Below are 18,521 nucleotides of genomic sequence, written 5' to 3'. Positions count from 1 at the left end.
TTGTCAGTAGAATCATTTTCCTTTACAATATACTTTTATTTCTATCTTGCTCAGTGATATCACAATCACACATATGTGGTGTTATAAATGTTTATGAATGATGCTCAGTTCTCTATCAGACTACTCTTCAATATACACAGTTAGACCCAAAGTGAATCAGGCCTATTTCCTAACTACAATAGGAAATCAATGCAATGTGGCATGAGAACTTCAGTATGGCATTGAAAAAAGCTAGGCTTGTGCTGCTGCTGTCTTTATTCATGTGATTTTGGGAAATCACTTACAATAATTTTAGTTTTTTTCTTATCTATAAGAGAGGTCATAATATTCATTTTGCATATTAAATGCTTTCAACAACTTATTTTACAAAGTGTTATGTCTGTTATCTGTTAAGTGCTCAGCAATTTGTACCTGCATACCTTTATTATATATATATATAAAGACACACACACACACACACACACACACACACACACACACACATATATATATATATATAAAATAAAGTACAATAAAATATACATATGTTATAGTTTGGTTATTCAAAATTTATGTACATAAAAATCTCTGTAAACTAAAATTTAAAATGCCCAAAGAAAATATAGTAGAGGCTGATTATTATCCCTTTACAGAGGAATTGACTAAAAACTTTATTTTCTACTTCAAGTCTTTTGAATTCAGCTTCTTGTAAGTTACAATACTACTAATGAGAAATGATAAATTTAAAACCTGATTTACAAAATTTTTACTTGTAGCCTATGAGAGGGGATGGAAGAAGAAGCAGAGTATAAAGAGCTCCTTGTCTTGTTTGAATTTGTGACATGGGTGTACTCAGAGAATTCTGACTCGTTTAGTCCTCTAAACTTTTCTTAAGTAATTATTGTGTGTTTCTCTTTGAACTTTTATTTTGATTTATTCATTTATATTTTATTCCAACTTATTATATATGATAGTAGAATGCATTACAATTCATATTACACATATAGAACATAATTTTTTATATCTCTGGTTGTACGCAAGCTATAGTCACACCATTCATGTCTTCACACATGTACTTAGGGTAATGATGTCTATATCATTCCACCACCTTTTCTACTCCCATGCCTCCACCCTTCCCCTCCCACCCAAACCCTATCTAGAGTTTGTCTAATCCTTCCATGCCCTCCCAACTCCATTATGTATCAGCATCCTTATATCAGAGAAAACATTTTTTTTTTGCCTCAAGTCTGATAACTACAGAACACAGATGAGGTCAGAGTTATGTGCACTACTTGGGTGACCCTGCCCCCATCTTCTTGCAGCCGTCCCTTGCATGCATAATTTAAAATTTTCTACCATCCAAGAATTATGGCAGAACCATGAGGTCAGTGATACCAGGCATTAACAAAAGGTGAGCATGCTCCATGTATTCAGTATGCAATGGATGGGCAAACTCTTAGACTCTGAAAGCAATAGCACTCTAAGAAATAAGGGGACTAAGTAACCTTGTCATGTTATTTCTTATTCATTTCATTTTCCTGTATTAGTTACTTGCTGACACACAAATGGTAACATGGAAAGAAAAGCAAAATACTTGGCAACCATATTTCATTGCTTCATTGCCTTTGGTGCTTCTTTACTAATCAGGAAGATAAATATGGAAAGTATTGGTAAAATGTGCAGGCAGCAAACAGTGACATAAAAACACCAAATTAATTTTGTGCATTTTCCATGTTCTGATCCAAATAAATAAATGTTTATTATAGAATCTATAAAACAACTTCTATATTTTTAGTGATTTTGTTGTATAGAATTAAACATTCTCATTTAAAATTAGTGTATTTTTTAAATTATTAAAGCATAAAATTAAATGTAACATTTTAAAATTAATGTACAATGTAAAGTTTAATGGTAAAATTTAGTCTAATAAGTTTTTTGCTTCTTGTAAGTTACAATACTACTAATGAGTAATGATAAATTTAAGTGAGAGAGCGAATTGAAGAAAGTAAAAAGCTTTTCATTTCAGTACCATTAACACACATTATTCCTGCTTTACAAACTCAGAGCCCTGCATTTTCATCTTGCATTTGGCCTTACACTTAAATAGCTCAGTAGGTACAGAGTTAATGAAAATGTAAAGGAGAATAACAAGGAGGGTTGTGGCAAATCCAGGAACACTTGTAAGAAAGCCTCTTTTATTACTCACTGGCTTAGGAAGTCTCTGGCTACTACTACAAATGAGCTCTCAAAATGTTCTTCCTGTCTGTCACATCGTCTCTTCTGACTCTCACTGATATTGGTTATACTCACATTTCTATATCTTATTGCAGGGGTATCCACCACTGAATGTTATTGCTGCTTCATTACCAGGTCTGGAGAAACACAGGTTAACAAACAATATAGGATTCCATGCCACTCAACTCTTTACTACTAGCTGGGGTTCTGCAAGAAGCAAGCTGAGAAGCCACCTAGAAGATAGACATCTCTACCACTTACCTTGTCCAGTATCAGGATAAAATTTGCAAAACCAGAACACAGATTCATTGCACATATGTCATATATTGTATCTAGACATAAGTCTTAATCACAACCAATTATTTTAAGGAGGTATATTTGATCATAGTAAGCAATTATGGAAATAATATGAGTATGGGTGACTTCCATGGTTTGGAATCAAGATGGTACCACTTATTGGATAATTTAATAATTTATTAATTGTTAATAATGTTTCCTTATGAATACTGAGTTTGCTATAGCATATTTTTATATATTCATACATTATTTTATCATAAAAGAGAAATTTATGACTGAAGTAAATGATCAGAATGATTAACGAAGGAGTACTAAAGGAAGTAAGAAAGATAATTAGCTGCTTTGTGTATATTTGCTATTCTTTTGTTAATCCATAATCTGCATTCCTCATGACAATAGAAAATCACCTTATGAAATAAAACCATCTGTAAAAATATGAAATGTTAGGGATTTCTCTTGTCCTCTTTCACAACAAATCTAATTGACATATTCAGAATCCTCCCAACACATGCATCAACTTGAGTGTTTAAAAAATGTTATCTTGATGTGAAGAAATAAGAACTACCCAGAATCCTTTCTTCTGAGGTTATAATCAGCAGCTCCAGATATGTCAGGTTACAGAAGCAAAGGTGTGACCACTCCAAAAACAACACCAATATCTAAGGTCAGTTCTGTAAGTGCCCATGTCCACCCCTACTGGCTACTGTAAGTACCCATGTCTACCACTATTGGCTCTGGCAGTGATGTCTATACAAGGACATTATTGCACCATAATTCCATATTCTTATGCTGCACAGTTCCTGACTTGGTTCTATGTCCCTCAAGGAGATTCTCAGAGCTACCTGATAACCACTGAAAAAATATTTTTCCTATGTTTTCTGTTGCTTGATCTAGTAACCTCAATGGATGCCATAGTTAATATATACATTCAGATATTCCAGAAGGTCTTGACAAATGATGTACAGAAAAATACTAATTCATTTCTTCTGTACCCTTCTTTGAAAAGGCCAACCAAACCTTATTAATGATTATACTCTGAAGGAAAAATGATGAATGTTTATTTAATCTTGTGTTAGATAACTAACTACTGAATCTGAAGATGCAAGACCACTTTGGAAAGAATAAGCTAGCTTAAGGGAAAGAACGTCATTTACTTTAAGCCTTTGTGGATTATATAAAATAACAATACACTATGGCATTTTGATTTCTGAAATATAATAACAGACACAAGAACAAACTCATGGAACACTCTGAAAAGTCCCTTAATCTCAAATCTATAAATCATAGTATCTTAGCTTGGGTTGGTGTAATTAAACATATTATAATGAGTAATCATAAACAATAGAAATTTATTGCTTACCATTCTGGAGGCTGGAATTTTCAAGATAACAGCTCAAGCAGAGTAGATGTGTGGAGAGAGCCCATTCCTCATGAATGGCACCTTCTCTGGGTCCTCATATAGCAGAAGAGCAAAAGGGTTCCCTTAGGACTTTTTTTTTTAATAAGAGCAGTATTATGGTTTAGATATGTGGTGTCCCCCAAAGTTCACGTGTGAGACAATGAAAGAAAGTTTAGAGGTGACATGATTGGGTTATGAGAGCATCAACCCAATCAGTGAATTAATCCCCTGATAGGGATAAATTAGGTGATAACTGTAGGCAGATATGAGGCAGATATGGTGTGGCTGGAGGAGATGGGTCCTTAGGGGCATGCCTTTGGAGTTTATGTTTTGTCCTGGTTGAGCAGAGTTTCTCTCTCTCTCTCTCTCTCTCTCTCTCTCTCTCTCTCTCTCTCTCTCTCTCTCTCTCTCTCTCCTTCTCTCTCTCCCTCTCACACTCTCACTCTTCCTCCCTCCCTATCTTAGTACCATTCTCCTAGCTACTTTCCTCTTCTATGCTCTTGTACTAAGATGTCCTGCTTGACCAGAGCCCTGAGGAATGGAACTGGCCACATATGAACTGAGACCTCTGAAAACATGAGCCCTATAATAAACTTTTCCTCCTCTAATTGTTCTTGTCAGGTCCTTTGGTCACAGCAGTAGAAAAGCTGACTAAAACAAGTAGTGATCCCATTTGTGACCTAATCTGCCCTAATGTGCTAATTACCTGCCAAATGTCCCACCTCTTAATATCACCACAATGAGAATTAGGTTTCATCATGAATTGTAAAGGGAGAGAAGAATTCATATCACACAGCATCTGCAAGTCTCCCACATATATTCTTGGCAGGTTACTTGCTGAAAAAGAGTGATGATTTTGCTGGTATTCTGTGAGGGGGAGAGAGAGAGAGGGAGAGAGGGAGGGAGGGAGGGAGGGAGGAAGGAAGGAAGGAAGGAAGGAAGGAAGGAAGGAAGGAAGGAAGGAAGGAAGGAAGGAAGGAAGGAAGGAAAGAGAGAGGGAAGGAGGAAGACAGAGGGAAAGAAGGAAAAGAAAGAATGGAGGAAGGAAGGAAAGGAAAGAATGGAGGAAGGAAGGAAGGAAGGAAGGAAGGAAGGAAGGAAGGAAGGAAGGAAGGAAGGAAGGGATGGATGGAGGGAGGGAAGGAACTATGAAATCATCTATTTGGAGCTATCAGATGATTATGAGTCATTTCCAAATAGGAGACAGTATGTTTTATATGGGACCTTGGCTAAGAGAATTTGAAAGGATACTGGGATTTTTTTTAAGAAAAAAAATTATAGTTCATATCCTTCTGATTTTGTAGCAGTTTCTCTTCAAAAGCATGTATTTTGAGCTCTAGTGTTTTCATGGAATTTAACCATTTTATTTCTCTATCTGGAGGTTCTCTGACATTTTCTGTTCACCTCTTATTCTTAGAATCAAGTGTCCTCCCCGGACTTTATTAAAGATATTGTTTTCCCTTTGCTTAAATCTCTGAGATTCATTATGACTTAAAATGACACTCGCCTTGTAGGCATTTTTTTTCTTTTGTATTTCATGTGTTCACTTTCTTTCACCCAAATCTGTCTCCCTAGGCTACTTCTTGGTATCAGTCCACCTGCCAATGTCCCATTTCTCTCAAAGGGACAAGAAAGAGGCTACATTCCAACTTATCAGCAAAACATTTAGCTGCAAGAAACACAATCTTCTACTGCAACAGGTCTAAAAAATAGACACTGTGTCACTGAATTAGAAATCTTTACATAGAAAGTCCCAGAATTGGTACAATCACTTAATAATATTAGGAATGATCCAGATGTACACATCTATCAACAGAAGACTAGCAGAATCTTCTGGATATTAAAAAGGCTGGTAATATTTATTCTCATGGCCTGAATATTCCAGTCATATCTCCAGTTATTATCAAACAGTATCCCACAGGAAGAAGACATGAATTCAACGGGCTTGTCTTTTTAACAGGAAGGGCAATCTCAAAAATCTCCTAATTTTCCTCTCCCTTATACTGTGTGTTCACCTCTTCCAGAAAAATCACTATCAAATGCCCTGGGACTGACACCTGAGCATTCAAACAAAATCTGCATTACTTTAGCATGAAGTAAAGCATATCTTTTGGATGGGTAGCATGACTTCTTCCATCAAGGTAAAGAGAAGCTTTTCAAAAAAGTTACAGCTCTAAAATCAGAAGTTTTGGAACTTACTTTAAATTTTGGAAAACAGTTTAAATCCCTGTGATTAATGACATTAGTTTATAGAATTCAATCTATCCCCAAGGGTGAATTCCTTTAGTATACATAAATGAATGTCTTGGCTCCTATTTTGTTTCATCATATACAAACCATAATATTAAGCAGGATGAGAGCAGCAGCACCAGACCCAATATAACTAAGTGCCAGAGAAGAATCATACCAGAGCAATTTAATAGGTTCTAAGATCATGGCAGGAATGGATAAGAACTGCCCGTTGTGACAGATGAGCCAAAGGCATATATAAACCCTGCTTTGTACGGGACACTGTTCCCTGAAAACCTATGTGATAAATGATTAATATTGAAAAAGAAGAAAGGGGTTCAACTGAAAACTATTCTGTCTGTATCATTTAAACAAAAACACAAAATAAACAAACAAACCCCTTCTGCTTTGTGGAGATATCTGCTAAAAGAGAATGTTTTAAGACAGATATCTAAGCTAAAACACATCCAGTAGAAGAAGTTTTAAGATAAAACCCATGTCCTTAACATAGTTGGTAATTAATTACCTGTGTAATTAATTAATTAAACAAGTCCCACATAGTACCTACTTCTTTGTGATCTTTGACTATTTCATCACATCATCTGCTCTTGAAAATAATCTTGAGCTCAAGTCATCAAACTTATTTATCTTTAATAGATGCATTTGCAAAATATTAATGCATACTGACCCAGCAATGTTAGTTGCAATTGATTTTCAGGGAGTAAAACTGAAGCAGTCCTAATAAAACACAAGGAAATCTTTTATTGACATTTTATTCTCCTGACTGGCTAAAATAGCTAATAAAAATATTGATTATTTCTTTTTTAACCTGTGCTAACCCATGCATTTCTTTAATGATTATAAAAAACCCCGTCTAAAAATATCTAAACCGAGGCTTATTTTACCCAGGGCTATGCAGCTAATGAGAGGTGGAACTGGTCTTCAAGTCCTGGCCTATTTACTTCTAATACAGTACTTTAGAGAAAATAGTGTATCCCACAATACACATACTTTCAGACAATAGCAGAAAAAATTACCTTTTCTCTGGGTTTCAGGCATATGAAGGGGGAAAGAGAGAAGGCGTACAAAGAAAGAATTACAGCTTGTGTCTCAAATGAAGAGTAAAGGAAGCCCTGGGCATAAGGCTGCCCAAACATTGCTTCAAGTATAGAGATGATAGGACTCTCCAGAGAAATAAACAGAATCAATGGGATGTCTACATCTAAATATCTATCTAGAGAGACACAGAGGAGAAGAGAAATTTTAAGGAATTGGATTTAAGTGTTGGGACTGACAAATACAAACACTGTAAAGCAGACAGGCAGACTCAAGAGCCATGACAAGTCGATTTTACTACTCCAGTCTGAAGAGAGCCTGGAGGTAGAATTTCTTTATCCTCTGGAAGCTCAGTCTTTATCCCTAAAGGCCTTAGACTTATTAGATGAGGCACAGTACATTATGGAGGGTGTTATGGTTTGAATGTGAGGTGTCCCCAAAAAGCTCACATATGAGACAATGCAAGAAGGTTCAGAGGAGAAATGATCGGGTTATAAGAGTGAATTAATACCCTGATAGGTATTAACTGAGTGGTAACTGAAGTACTAGGGTGTGGCTGGAGGAGGTGGGAATTGAGGCCTTTGCTTTGGGCCTTTGCTTTGTATCTGCAAAGTGGAGTCTGTCTATCTGCTGCTTGATCATCATGTGAGCTAGTTCCCCCTGCCTCAACTTGAGCCCTGAGGTATGGAACCAGCTACTTTTGGACTGAGACCTCTGGAACCATGAGCCCCTAAATAAATCTTTCTTCCTCTACAGTTGTTCTGGTCTGCTCAGGTTTAAGGTCACAGCAGTGAAGAGGCTGACTAAAACAAAGGGTAATGTATTTCTCTTAAGATGCAGTGATTTCATCATGGATGATACCTGGAAAATATCCTCAGAGCAATATCTAGATCGGTGTTTGACCTATTTGGGATACTATGGGTACTATGACCTAGCTGAATGGACATATAATCTTCATATCAAGGAAGTGACAGTTGGGAAAAGCTGCACAGAATAGTTGAAGAATACAAACTGAGAGAAATAAAATTGTCATATTCCTTGACTTTAAGTCTTAATATTGTAGAACTTCACAACGGCAATCCTTATCATTATAGTAATGTAACATCAAATGAGCAGTTGATATGCACGCACACACACACGCACACACACACATTTCAACGAGTATTTAGTGGGTCACTTGCATTTCTACTGAACATCTCATACATGCCAGCAATATTCCAAGCATTGGGACCAAAAAAGAGAAAAAGACTTAAAGTCTAACCTAAGGGTCTTATAAGCTAATGAAGAAAGCAGTGAATGTTTATGTCAAACTAGTTAAACCTTCTTTTTATTATTAGCTTCAATCTTGGTTCTTACATTTATTAAAGCTGGATTAAATCATCCTTGCCTGAGAAGTTGGTGAATATGAGGGCTTTACTTTTTTCTTGGATAATTCCTAACACAAAAAGGAAGATTATGAAATTTTCCTATCAGTAATTGGCAACATGTTGGAAGTATAACACATGCATATTAATGATAAAGGAAATATAAACTTCAAGGATCTAATCAATGGAAATTGTTGTACTAAGTATGCATTTACATCACTTTTCAAATATCCAGAGACTACACAGGTAGTCCTTGCACAGTAAATTAAACCAAAGTCAATTCCTAGGATCAATCAGAAAGCAGATACTTTTGATTCAGACTTGAGTTCAATGATCCACTGTCTCTACAATTGTGACCTTAAGAAAAATTCTTACAGTGTGGAGCTTAATCTATTTTTACTGATAATTACATCAGTTGGTTTTTAGGGTTGTTGTAAAGATACAATGGGAATCATGTATTAGACTTGGAACTTAGAAAAACACAAAAGAATAGCTCATCACTTTATGGTTTTATGAGACTGTTATATTTTGCCTTCTTCACATCTTTCACTTGAGTTTATAAATTGCAAATGCAATGAGAATTAATATTGTGTATTTCCCACCATCTGCATCCTTGCTGTTCACACACACACACACACACACACACACACACACACACACACACACCCCTTCTGGTAAATGATGACATAAAATTCTATATTATAAAATTTTAATGTTAGAAAAAACTATAATGATGACTTACACTTGCTTAAAGTTGTTTTTTCATTATACAAAAGGCAAAGTACTGTGTGTTTGGAATACAAATCTTAGTTTAAGAATAACTAATAAATTTATAAAAATGCTATGAAAAACACCAGACTGAAAAAGAGGGGAAACACATACATGAGTTGTGTACCTGACTTTATATGACCACTCCACTTCTATACCTAACAGACTTAAGAAGGCATTTGTGTCAATATGAGGTGGTATTGGAGAACACTGTGTTCTCAGACTCTATACAGTGATAGATACTCAGTTCTTTTGGGGAAGTGAGAATCAACTTTTGATAAATATTTCTTAGAACATCATGTACGAATGAGGAAACAGTAAAAGACTGAGTGTGCAACGAGGGCCTTTTCCAGCACATTTCATACAAGTTTACAGATGAATGAGCTCTATTAATCCACACTTCTCTTTTCAGAGATATGTAACTAAAGCTTGGAGAATTCTAGTTATTTCTCTGCCATCAAACTGTTTTCAGAGCTAACAGCTTAAAGACACATCTCTCATTTCTAGTGTGTTTTCATGAATTATTAATAATAGAATTCTAGCTCCACATTTAGAAAAATGTGAAAATATGTTGTTTGGGGAAGTAGATATTGTTAGAGGTTTATTAAAATAAAACATGCGTTTTCATGTATAGGTTACATTTTTCTGTTTTTGTATATTTTGCTTTTCATTACATGAGCAAAAACTGCAATATTTAGGAATTAAACTTCTATTTAATATTATAAACAGACACATTAGTAATAATTATAAAGGCTTAAATTAAATGTACATTTTGAATCCCAGATTGAAACCTTCCTGAGAAAAGTGTATATCATTAGAATGTCTTTTATTTACTGTAATTTGTATGTGCAGATACTTTTTCATAAAAGAGAATATGTATGTGTTGATACTTTGTCGATACTTTTTTCATTTTATGGATATGAATTGCTGCATTTAGCTATAAAATATTTTAAATGTACAAAATAATGCATTTAGCATATTTAGAGAATCAAGTACCTATGTCACCATAAACATGTAAAGTAAGTTACACACAATTGTGTGAGCCACTGTTGAACATTCTCTTACTTAAAAAGTTTGAATATTCCAATAAGTTACTTGATCCTCTCATCGTCCTAAATCTCCTGTTCAAGAAATAGCCAGTATACTGAATTTCTTTTAAATATTTTTTCTTATTCCTTTGCCTACTTAAAATAGATTTATCATACATATACATCTATGAAAAGAATATCATCTACTTTTGTGTGTTTTAAAGTGTTCATGGAAATGGATCCCTATTACATATAGTTATCTGTATCTTGCTCTTTGTTTATCCAACTTAAAATCCAGGATTACATTTTTAACATAATAAAACATATTTATGTCTATATAAATATGTTACATGACAGTACATTTTAAATTTTTTATTTATTTCTGGGAATTGATCCCAGTGGTGTTCCCCCACTGAATTATAACTCCAGCCCCTTTTATTTTGATTTTGAAACAGTGTATAAGTTGCCAAGGCTGACCTAAAATTTCAGGAATGCACCACCACAAGTGATTTCAATCCTAAAATATTCTTTGCTAATAGCAATACCACCAGTATATATGCTAGCAAAAAAAGAAGAATATTTCCTATATAATTCAAATACATGAAAAATTTTATTTTAGTTTCCACTTTCTCTGACCATAATATATTTAGTTGACTGACATAGGCAAGAAAAATTGATTTTGATTCCAAAGTTGGCATTTATTTCCATGGCTCAACTGTAAAATAATTCCACATTGAACCCCCTAAGTATTTGAAAGAGTTACCTATCAGTAAAGACATATCAGTAAGACTAGCAATAATAGGGAATTTGAAATTTTAAAAAAGAGCGTGAACATCTGTGGGTGACAGGTAGACTAGAACCAGGTGGAGGATTTTAAAGATGCTTTTCAAATTTGGAAATGTTATATTTCGTTCCAGGTGATTTGGGTTTATAATTTTTATCTCTTTTAATTTTTAGAATAAGTTCCTCTTAAAGCAGACATACTGCTCTTTTATGGAAAGCAAAAACAGGAATTTAGATATTTTAAAATAAATTAATCCCCCAAATTAGACTTATCAAAATTTCCATGCATTAATACTCACTGAAAATCCTCTCTTCTTGTTTACATGATGCCAACTAAATTCATTTTCATTCACACTTGAGTTGCTCATCAGTAACCCATTAATATTTTGATTGTCTTTGGTGTCAGGCACTGTCATGGGAGCAGGGAAGAAGCAATATGAACTCAGTCATTGACTTCCTGTGTGAAAAAGGAAGCAGACATGGCCTTATGTGACCTTTACTGGTATTAGAAAATTTACTCTTTGTTTAGGTAAAAAGTAATACAAGATACTCTAGAATTATATCTGGAGCATTGAAACAGAAACATGGTAGACAAACCACTAAGGCATTACTTTGAAGTATAGTCTCAAAAATAATTGTTGTTTATCAAATGAGAACTTGTGTGGGGTCTTTTCTACAGTGCACGTTTATTTCTGACAAATCTTATATATTCTTTTCCTAGTCTTGGTAATTCCGCCCAAACTCCAAAACTGCACACCAGCAACATATTCTGAAAGAAAAATACTACAATTTCCTAGGCTGATCTGCCTTAGCATTTTCTATGGCATGAAGCTCCTTCCTGTATTTTGTGTAATCATAAGCTCATTATTATTAAGTGCACAGTTCAGGGCAATAGCATGCAATGCAGAACCATTGCACTGTATTTCACTTTACATTTTCCATTTGGACTTCCAATATCTATCCTACTCTTTCCATTTTACTGGGAATTCAAGTATTCTATAGCATGTGCTACATATACTACCCTATTTTTCAATCCAGTAAGTGTTAGAGCCAGGATACATGCTAAACCCCAGATGTTCAGAAGACAAACACATTAATTTCTACTACATTTCACAGCTCCTTTGTCACAGCCATCAGTTAGGTTTATCATGACAATAAATTTTCTAGTAATTGAATTTTTGTCTGAGCAAGGAAAAACAAAGCCCTGCAGTTGTGAGAGAATAACTACCAGCTTTCATACCTGAGGTATACCTGCATCTTCCAGGTGAATTTGATTCACTGTAGAGAATATATGTCCCCTTGAGTACCACTAGATTTAACTATTATAGTTGGAATGTGAGTTGTCCCCCTAAAGCTCATGTGTGAGGCAATGCAAGAAGGTTTAGAGGGTAAATGGTTGGGCTATGAGAACCTTAATACAATCAGTGAACTAATACCATGATGAGACTAACTGGATGGAAACTGAAGGGCAGGGGTGTGTGGCTGGGGGAGGTAGGGCATTGGGGTCATGCTTTGGGGTGTATATTTTATATATGGCCAGTGGAATCCTCTCTGTTTTCTGATCATCATGTGAGTTGCTTCCCTCTGCCATACTCTTCTGCCATGATGTTCACCCTCACCTACAGCCCTGAGGAATGGAGCTATGAGTCCCCAAATAAATGTTCCCTCCTCTACAGTTCTCTGATCAGGTCTTTTAGTCACAGCAGTGAAAAAGATGACTAAAACAGTAACCCAAATAGTGCTAGACTCAAGAGAGAAAATCCCCATTAGCATCCCAAATTTCTATACTTCTTAACACTTGAGGATTGGGTCCAAGTTCTTTGACTTGAAAGCATAACCTTAATAGAAAATATAAAAAGAGACTTTTTTTTTGATTTTCTAATTCATTACAAGCTTAACTTGTAATGATCAGGTATTTATTAAAATGGCTAAAATAATTATATGTTGCCTTGAAAGATATCTTGTTTCTAGACTTCAAAACATTTAAAATTGATTACAGTTTTCACAAAACAGCTTGTCAAACAGATTAATTCTTCCATTAGTTCTTTCACTTCAAAAATGTTTATTTACAAACTACCACGTACTTTTTCTTAAGATAGGGAACTCTGTGCACTTAAAAGGAACACATGTCAGAGGAAATGATAATAAATAAAAATAAAATATTTATTTTAATTCTCTTATTCCATCTGAAAATTTAAAAAAATCACCAAAAAGTCAATGTTATTTTGGGGGCTTGCTTCGTGGGGATTTCACAATTCCTTACAGAAGGTATCTCTTTGTGTAATCGTTAGTTCTTCCATGTTTGGAAGAACTACTGAGAATTTTCTCATTCTTATTGGCTCGTTTGCATATTCGTCACTTAGTTTACAAAATGTAGCTTAAGTCTAATGGCCCATAATGTCTTAGAATTTTCCGTTTTAATCAATTCATTTAACACAAATAGAGTCTTTTTCAATAGAATGGACTAAGGAAAATGGAGAAAGATTGGCCTGATCACTAATCTTTTAGCTCTTTCTGGTTAATCTATCTTATCTGTTCTCTGACTATCTTCCTGAAGGTATTGAATTAAAACATCACTATTACAATGAGCTTGCCCTCAATGCCATTTTTATTTCTAACCCAGCCCCAAATTCCCATATATAAAAATATCTTATATTAAAATTCACCTCAAATCCTATCTTTATTTCCTCCTGAGCACTAAATCAGTATTTCTTGACGTAAAGCAAGACATTCCAGACCCTCCCAGACTTCTGCATAATAAAATTTTTAGTGTCATATTTGGTACTTTATAGTCACACTTTCAAAATAACCTTTCCTCCCAACACACAAACAATAATTGCCTCCCTTACAATGAAATTTTTTTTACATCTCTGTTTCCACTGGCATTTTTAGCCTAGGCTTTGTCTTAGGAAATTTTTTTTGGTGCTGTAAGCCAGGCACAGATGCTACCCCATTCATGAGACTTTATGTAAATCGTATTTATGGTAATAGGTACCTTCATCTATTTTAAGTTACTATATTTATTTGAAGTTTTTCTTTTCTCTTTGCCTTAACTATTGTACAAACAATGTATTTTTCTTCATTGTTACTCTGTGATACTTATAAGTGAGCCTTTTATATATCAGACAATACATGTTATATGAATGCATTAGGTTTTAACACAATGATATCATGATTCTTCTCAGTAGATATTCTCTTCAGGGAATTAAACATGGGATTAGTTTTAATGTAACAGCTATTATCATAAAAGCAAAGAATGTAAACTCTAATTTGCCAATCCTTTCCAAAATGTTTTATTAGTTGTCAAAATGGAAATCTTTATTTTGGAACATGTATTTAGTACCAAAAATACCTATGGGTTAAACAGCAATGTTACTTTCTTATATATCCTATTGCTTAATAAAAATAATTGTTTGATACATGCTTATATCAAAGACAAATTATGTTCTCAATCTGTAACAATCATCTGAAGGAAAACCTACCTTAGGAAGATGATGTGAATCAGATCATCAGATAGAGCTATGCTATATGCCATAGAACTATATAGGCTTGAATTTACATTTAAAATTTGAGAACTAGGGCTGGGGCTGTAGCTTAGTGGTAGAGTGATTGCCTAGTATGGGTGAGGCACTGGGTTCCATTCTCAGCACAATAAATAAATCAATAGTTCATCGACAGCTAAAAAAAATTTTTAAATAAAAATTAAAAAAATAAAATGTGGGAAGTAATATAAAACTACAAATTATAAGAATAATCTAGATAAAGTATCAGATCCAGAACAATTTCAAACTTCAGTCAAATTATAAATTTACATACCTCTGCTTCTTTGCATCCAATTTAACAGAACAAGAAATTTGTTTTAAATATGCTGTCCACAGACTCAAAGCAAAGATCAGGGAGACTGAGCCTACAGGGTGTAGTTACTCTTGTTTACCCTCAAATCTACTGCAGATCTTTTATTTACTCAACTAAAAATTTTGTCCTGTTATCTCCTGTTTAAAGTTTTTTCATGACTTCTTGTCAGCAAAATCACATTAAAGAAAAATTCTTTCAAAATCTGTTTCCTTTTACCTATATAGACTCAGGTACTGGCATCTATACCTCATGTGTTAAGCTTCACCCTGCTCCTCTTGCCACAGCTTGCTGTAGTTGCAGACCTCATTACTTTACCCAAAGCTATTATACTGCCTGTTTCACTTCTCTTTCAGCCAATCAAATCTGAATGGGTGTCCTTTCTCACATGAGGATTATTCTTCTTTCTGAATGCATTTTTAAATTGCATCATACTAAATATTATTGTTTTTCATTATTAGTCTCATGATACCTCTTTTAAATGAACACTTACTACACGCTACTCACTACCCTAAAAACAAGAGATACAGTGATGAACAAAACTATGTTATTGTTCTCTGGACACTTATAGGTGAGTATGAGAGTCAAATAGTATGGAACTGAAAATATGACAGAGGAAGGCATGATATGAGATTATGAAATGGGAGGCAAAGCCAAGACAGATAATTAGAAAGTCTTCTTTAGAAATTAAGTAGACAAATAATTCATTTGAGTAAAAATTACAATTTCTTTGGTGTCATTGCACTTCCTTCGTATTGCAAAGAAACTAACAATTTCTGAATATATTTTACTTAGAAATAGAAAATATTTTTTAAACCAAGGAGTTTATGGTCCAATAACAGTTGGACTTTCACCATCTGTCACTATCCTACCTCCAGGACACTGGTCAATAATTTTGGATAAAGTCATGATATATCAGTACACTGCCACCTGGAATCAGTTTGATGCTCTTTTCTGAAGGAGATAATTCTTAGTGATATTCCCTCATCCAGTTAATAATTCAAGAAAAATTAAATATTATTTTACTCTACCTATATAAGTGACAATTACTGGTGTCATCTGACTCTAAATAGCAAGATACTGAACATTATCCTTTGATAGATCATTCATACCCTATTTGAATAAAATGTATGATATGTCAAGATCATTGTATTGTATTTGAGCAACTAATAAAAAAAGATATTATGTCCACGAATTGGTGTGAATATTGTTTGTATACAACCAGAGATATGAAAAATTATGCTCTATATGTGTAATAAGAATTGTAATACATTCCACTGTCATATATAAATTAAAAAAATTTTAAAAAAGATCATGAATATCCTTTCGGTCTTTGGCTTGGAATAAAACTTTTGTTAATTTTTTTGTGTGTGACAGAAGACTCTTGTTTTGACAGCCTACTTAGGGAGGGAAATGTGTCATGTAGGTTTTAACAGCTGAGTTGTAAACATCAGAGAGCTTGTACCAAATATTTTAAGATGATCAAACTTTGCCCTAGGTTTGCCATTTTTCTAAAGCACTAGCTCAATGAGAGCTTTCAATATATCTCTGCCCCCTGCAAAAAAAAAAAAAAAACCGATTAAATTTATTTATTACACATTTGCATAAATAAACTGGAAGATGTGTCCACTATACATGAAAATGTTCAAAAAGTATATTAAATAACTCCTTGGATTTGGACAAACAAACCCCTTAAACAATTGCTATACAGTTGCTATTTTCTTTTGCTTAAATATGGTTGTTATAGCACTGTTGTTTGCATCAAAGTCAAAGGATAAAGAATATTTTGAACTATATTTAGATCTATTTCACTTGCTTTTGCCAAAAGAAAATGGTACAGTCCTTCACTTGATGGCAATCCATATTTTAACTATCTGAAATTTTTAAAAAGTCCAGAAAATTTTAAATCATTTAGACCTTAGATTCTTCAATCGAACCATTTTACTTCTAGTTTTTCCTTATAACCCAATTTTTTATTAAGCCTAACATATAACATATTTTCTACAAAAGAAACTGCTGGGTTAAAACAACAAGAACAACAAAGAACAAAATTAACTGTAACATAAAAATTGCTTGTGAAGGCTCCTAACTTGTGTAGGAAAAAACAAGGAAGATAATTGCTAAGATGCCTGAAGCATGGTGTCTGAGCTCATTTGTATAACGAGGGGGAAAAGTGTTGCAAGTCCAAAATGAAGTCAGTATTATAATCTCTGTAGATTTTAGAAGATGTAAATAATTCAGTGGATACAGAAGTTGTGCTTTAATATTGTAGACCATGAACGTGTAATATATTTTTTGGAACAATTTTTATATCAGGTAACCATCTCCAGGGGTCCAAAATTCTACCATATTCTATTGGTAAAGGAATAGATGAGCCCTTATTCTTAGGGAGGGAATGTAGGCCCACATCACAATGACTCATCAAAAATTTCAAGCCCTTGTTGTGAAGCCACCCCATGACTCACTCATTTACTCACTAAAGTGATTATAACTTTGCAGTAGGTTAATTTTATTATGTTACTTTTTATTCTTAGGATAATGTTGTGAAATCATTTTCTATTTTGGGCAAATGGTAAACAAAATCATAAGAAATTTAATAAGGTTAACCATACAAATTCACGTCAAGATAATACTATTTGTTTCCTTTTGCTGCTGATAAATTGACACAAATGTACTGGCTGAAAGCAATAGAAATTTAACATAACTCTGGAGGTCAGAAGTCTAAATCAGACAGACTGGCCTAAAATCAAGGTACCAGCAAGGCTGCATTGTTTTTGGGAGAATCCAGGGGGACATCTGCTTCCTTGTCTTTTTAAGCTTCTTGCCCATGCTTCTTGGCTCATGGCTCCTCCTTGATCTTCAAGCAATAAACATAGCCATTTTGTCCTTCTGACTGTGACTCCTGCTTCTGTCATCCCATGTGTTTATGACTTTGACCCTCTTGGCTTCCTCTTCCAAGGACACTTGTGATCACATTATGTTCACCTGCATCCACTCCCTAATTCTTCATGTCAGTGTCTTCGACCTAATTAAATCTGCAAAGTTAATTTTACCATGTAAGATAAACAAGCACTCACAGTTATGGCATTAGGATAAGTGGACATCTTTGGGAGGGATGGCATTTATTCTGTTCAGCATAATGTCTTCACCAAACTAGTCATTGAAGTAATCAGATAAAAGTTGTTCTATCATACAAACACTTGTTTTAAAAGTACAAAAGAAGCAAAGATTATGTTTTGTTTAAACCTTAAAAAATTTTTTGGATATGAACTTTTAATTTTATTTCTGCTAAGAAGTGCTTACAAACAAAAGCCTGAGGGAAAACACAAACACACACACACACACACACACACACACACACACACACACACACACCCCTCTGCATTACCTCATCAGTTCAAGGTTAAACATGTTGACAAGTTGACTTATAGATTTAAATTATAATTTTGTGATGAAAACCATGAAAGTAGATATTTCATTTTACCCAGAACAAATACTTCCTGAAAATAATTTTAATGACTCTGTTTCACC

General features: G+C 34.2%; 1 protein-coding gene across 11 annotated transcripts in view; it reads right to left on the bottom strand.

The window, feature by feature from the left end:
- Window positions 1-18,521, bottom strand: part of LOC144377071 (uncharacterized) — a 411,176-nt gene that overhangs the window by 329,552 nt on the left and 63,103 nt on the right. For 4 of the 11 annotated variants that reach the window (XR_013437683.1, XM_078046329.1, XM_078046333.1 and 1 more), the window contains one exon: window positions 17,564-18,025. The exons of 6 other annotated variants lie outside the window; for them this stretch is intronic. Coding sequence is in view for 3 of the 5 variants with exons in the window: in XM_078046333.1 (XP_077902459.1) it covers window positions 17,997-18,025 (29 nt within the window). In the remaining 2 variants the exon portion in view is untranslated. Of the gene's footprint in view, window positions 1-11,437; window positions 12,995-17,563; window positions 18,026-18,521 lie in introns of those variants that run through there. One more of the 11 variants, XR_013437685.1, reaches the window with a different exon arrangement.

The sequence above is a fragment of the Ictidomys tridecemlineatus genome, chromosome 4 (genome assembly GCF_052094955.1).
Source record: "Ictidomys tridecemlineatus isolate mIctTri1 chromosome 4, mIctTri1.hap1, whole genome shotgun sequence".
Lineage (NCBI taxonomy): Eukaryota > Metazoa > Chordata > Mammalia > Rodentia > Sciuridae > Ictidomys > Ictidomys tridecemlineatus.
This window is presented reverse-complemented; position numbering and strand designations above follow the sequence as displayed.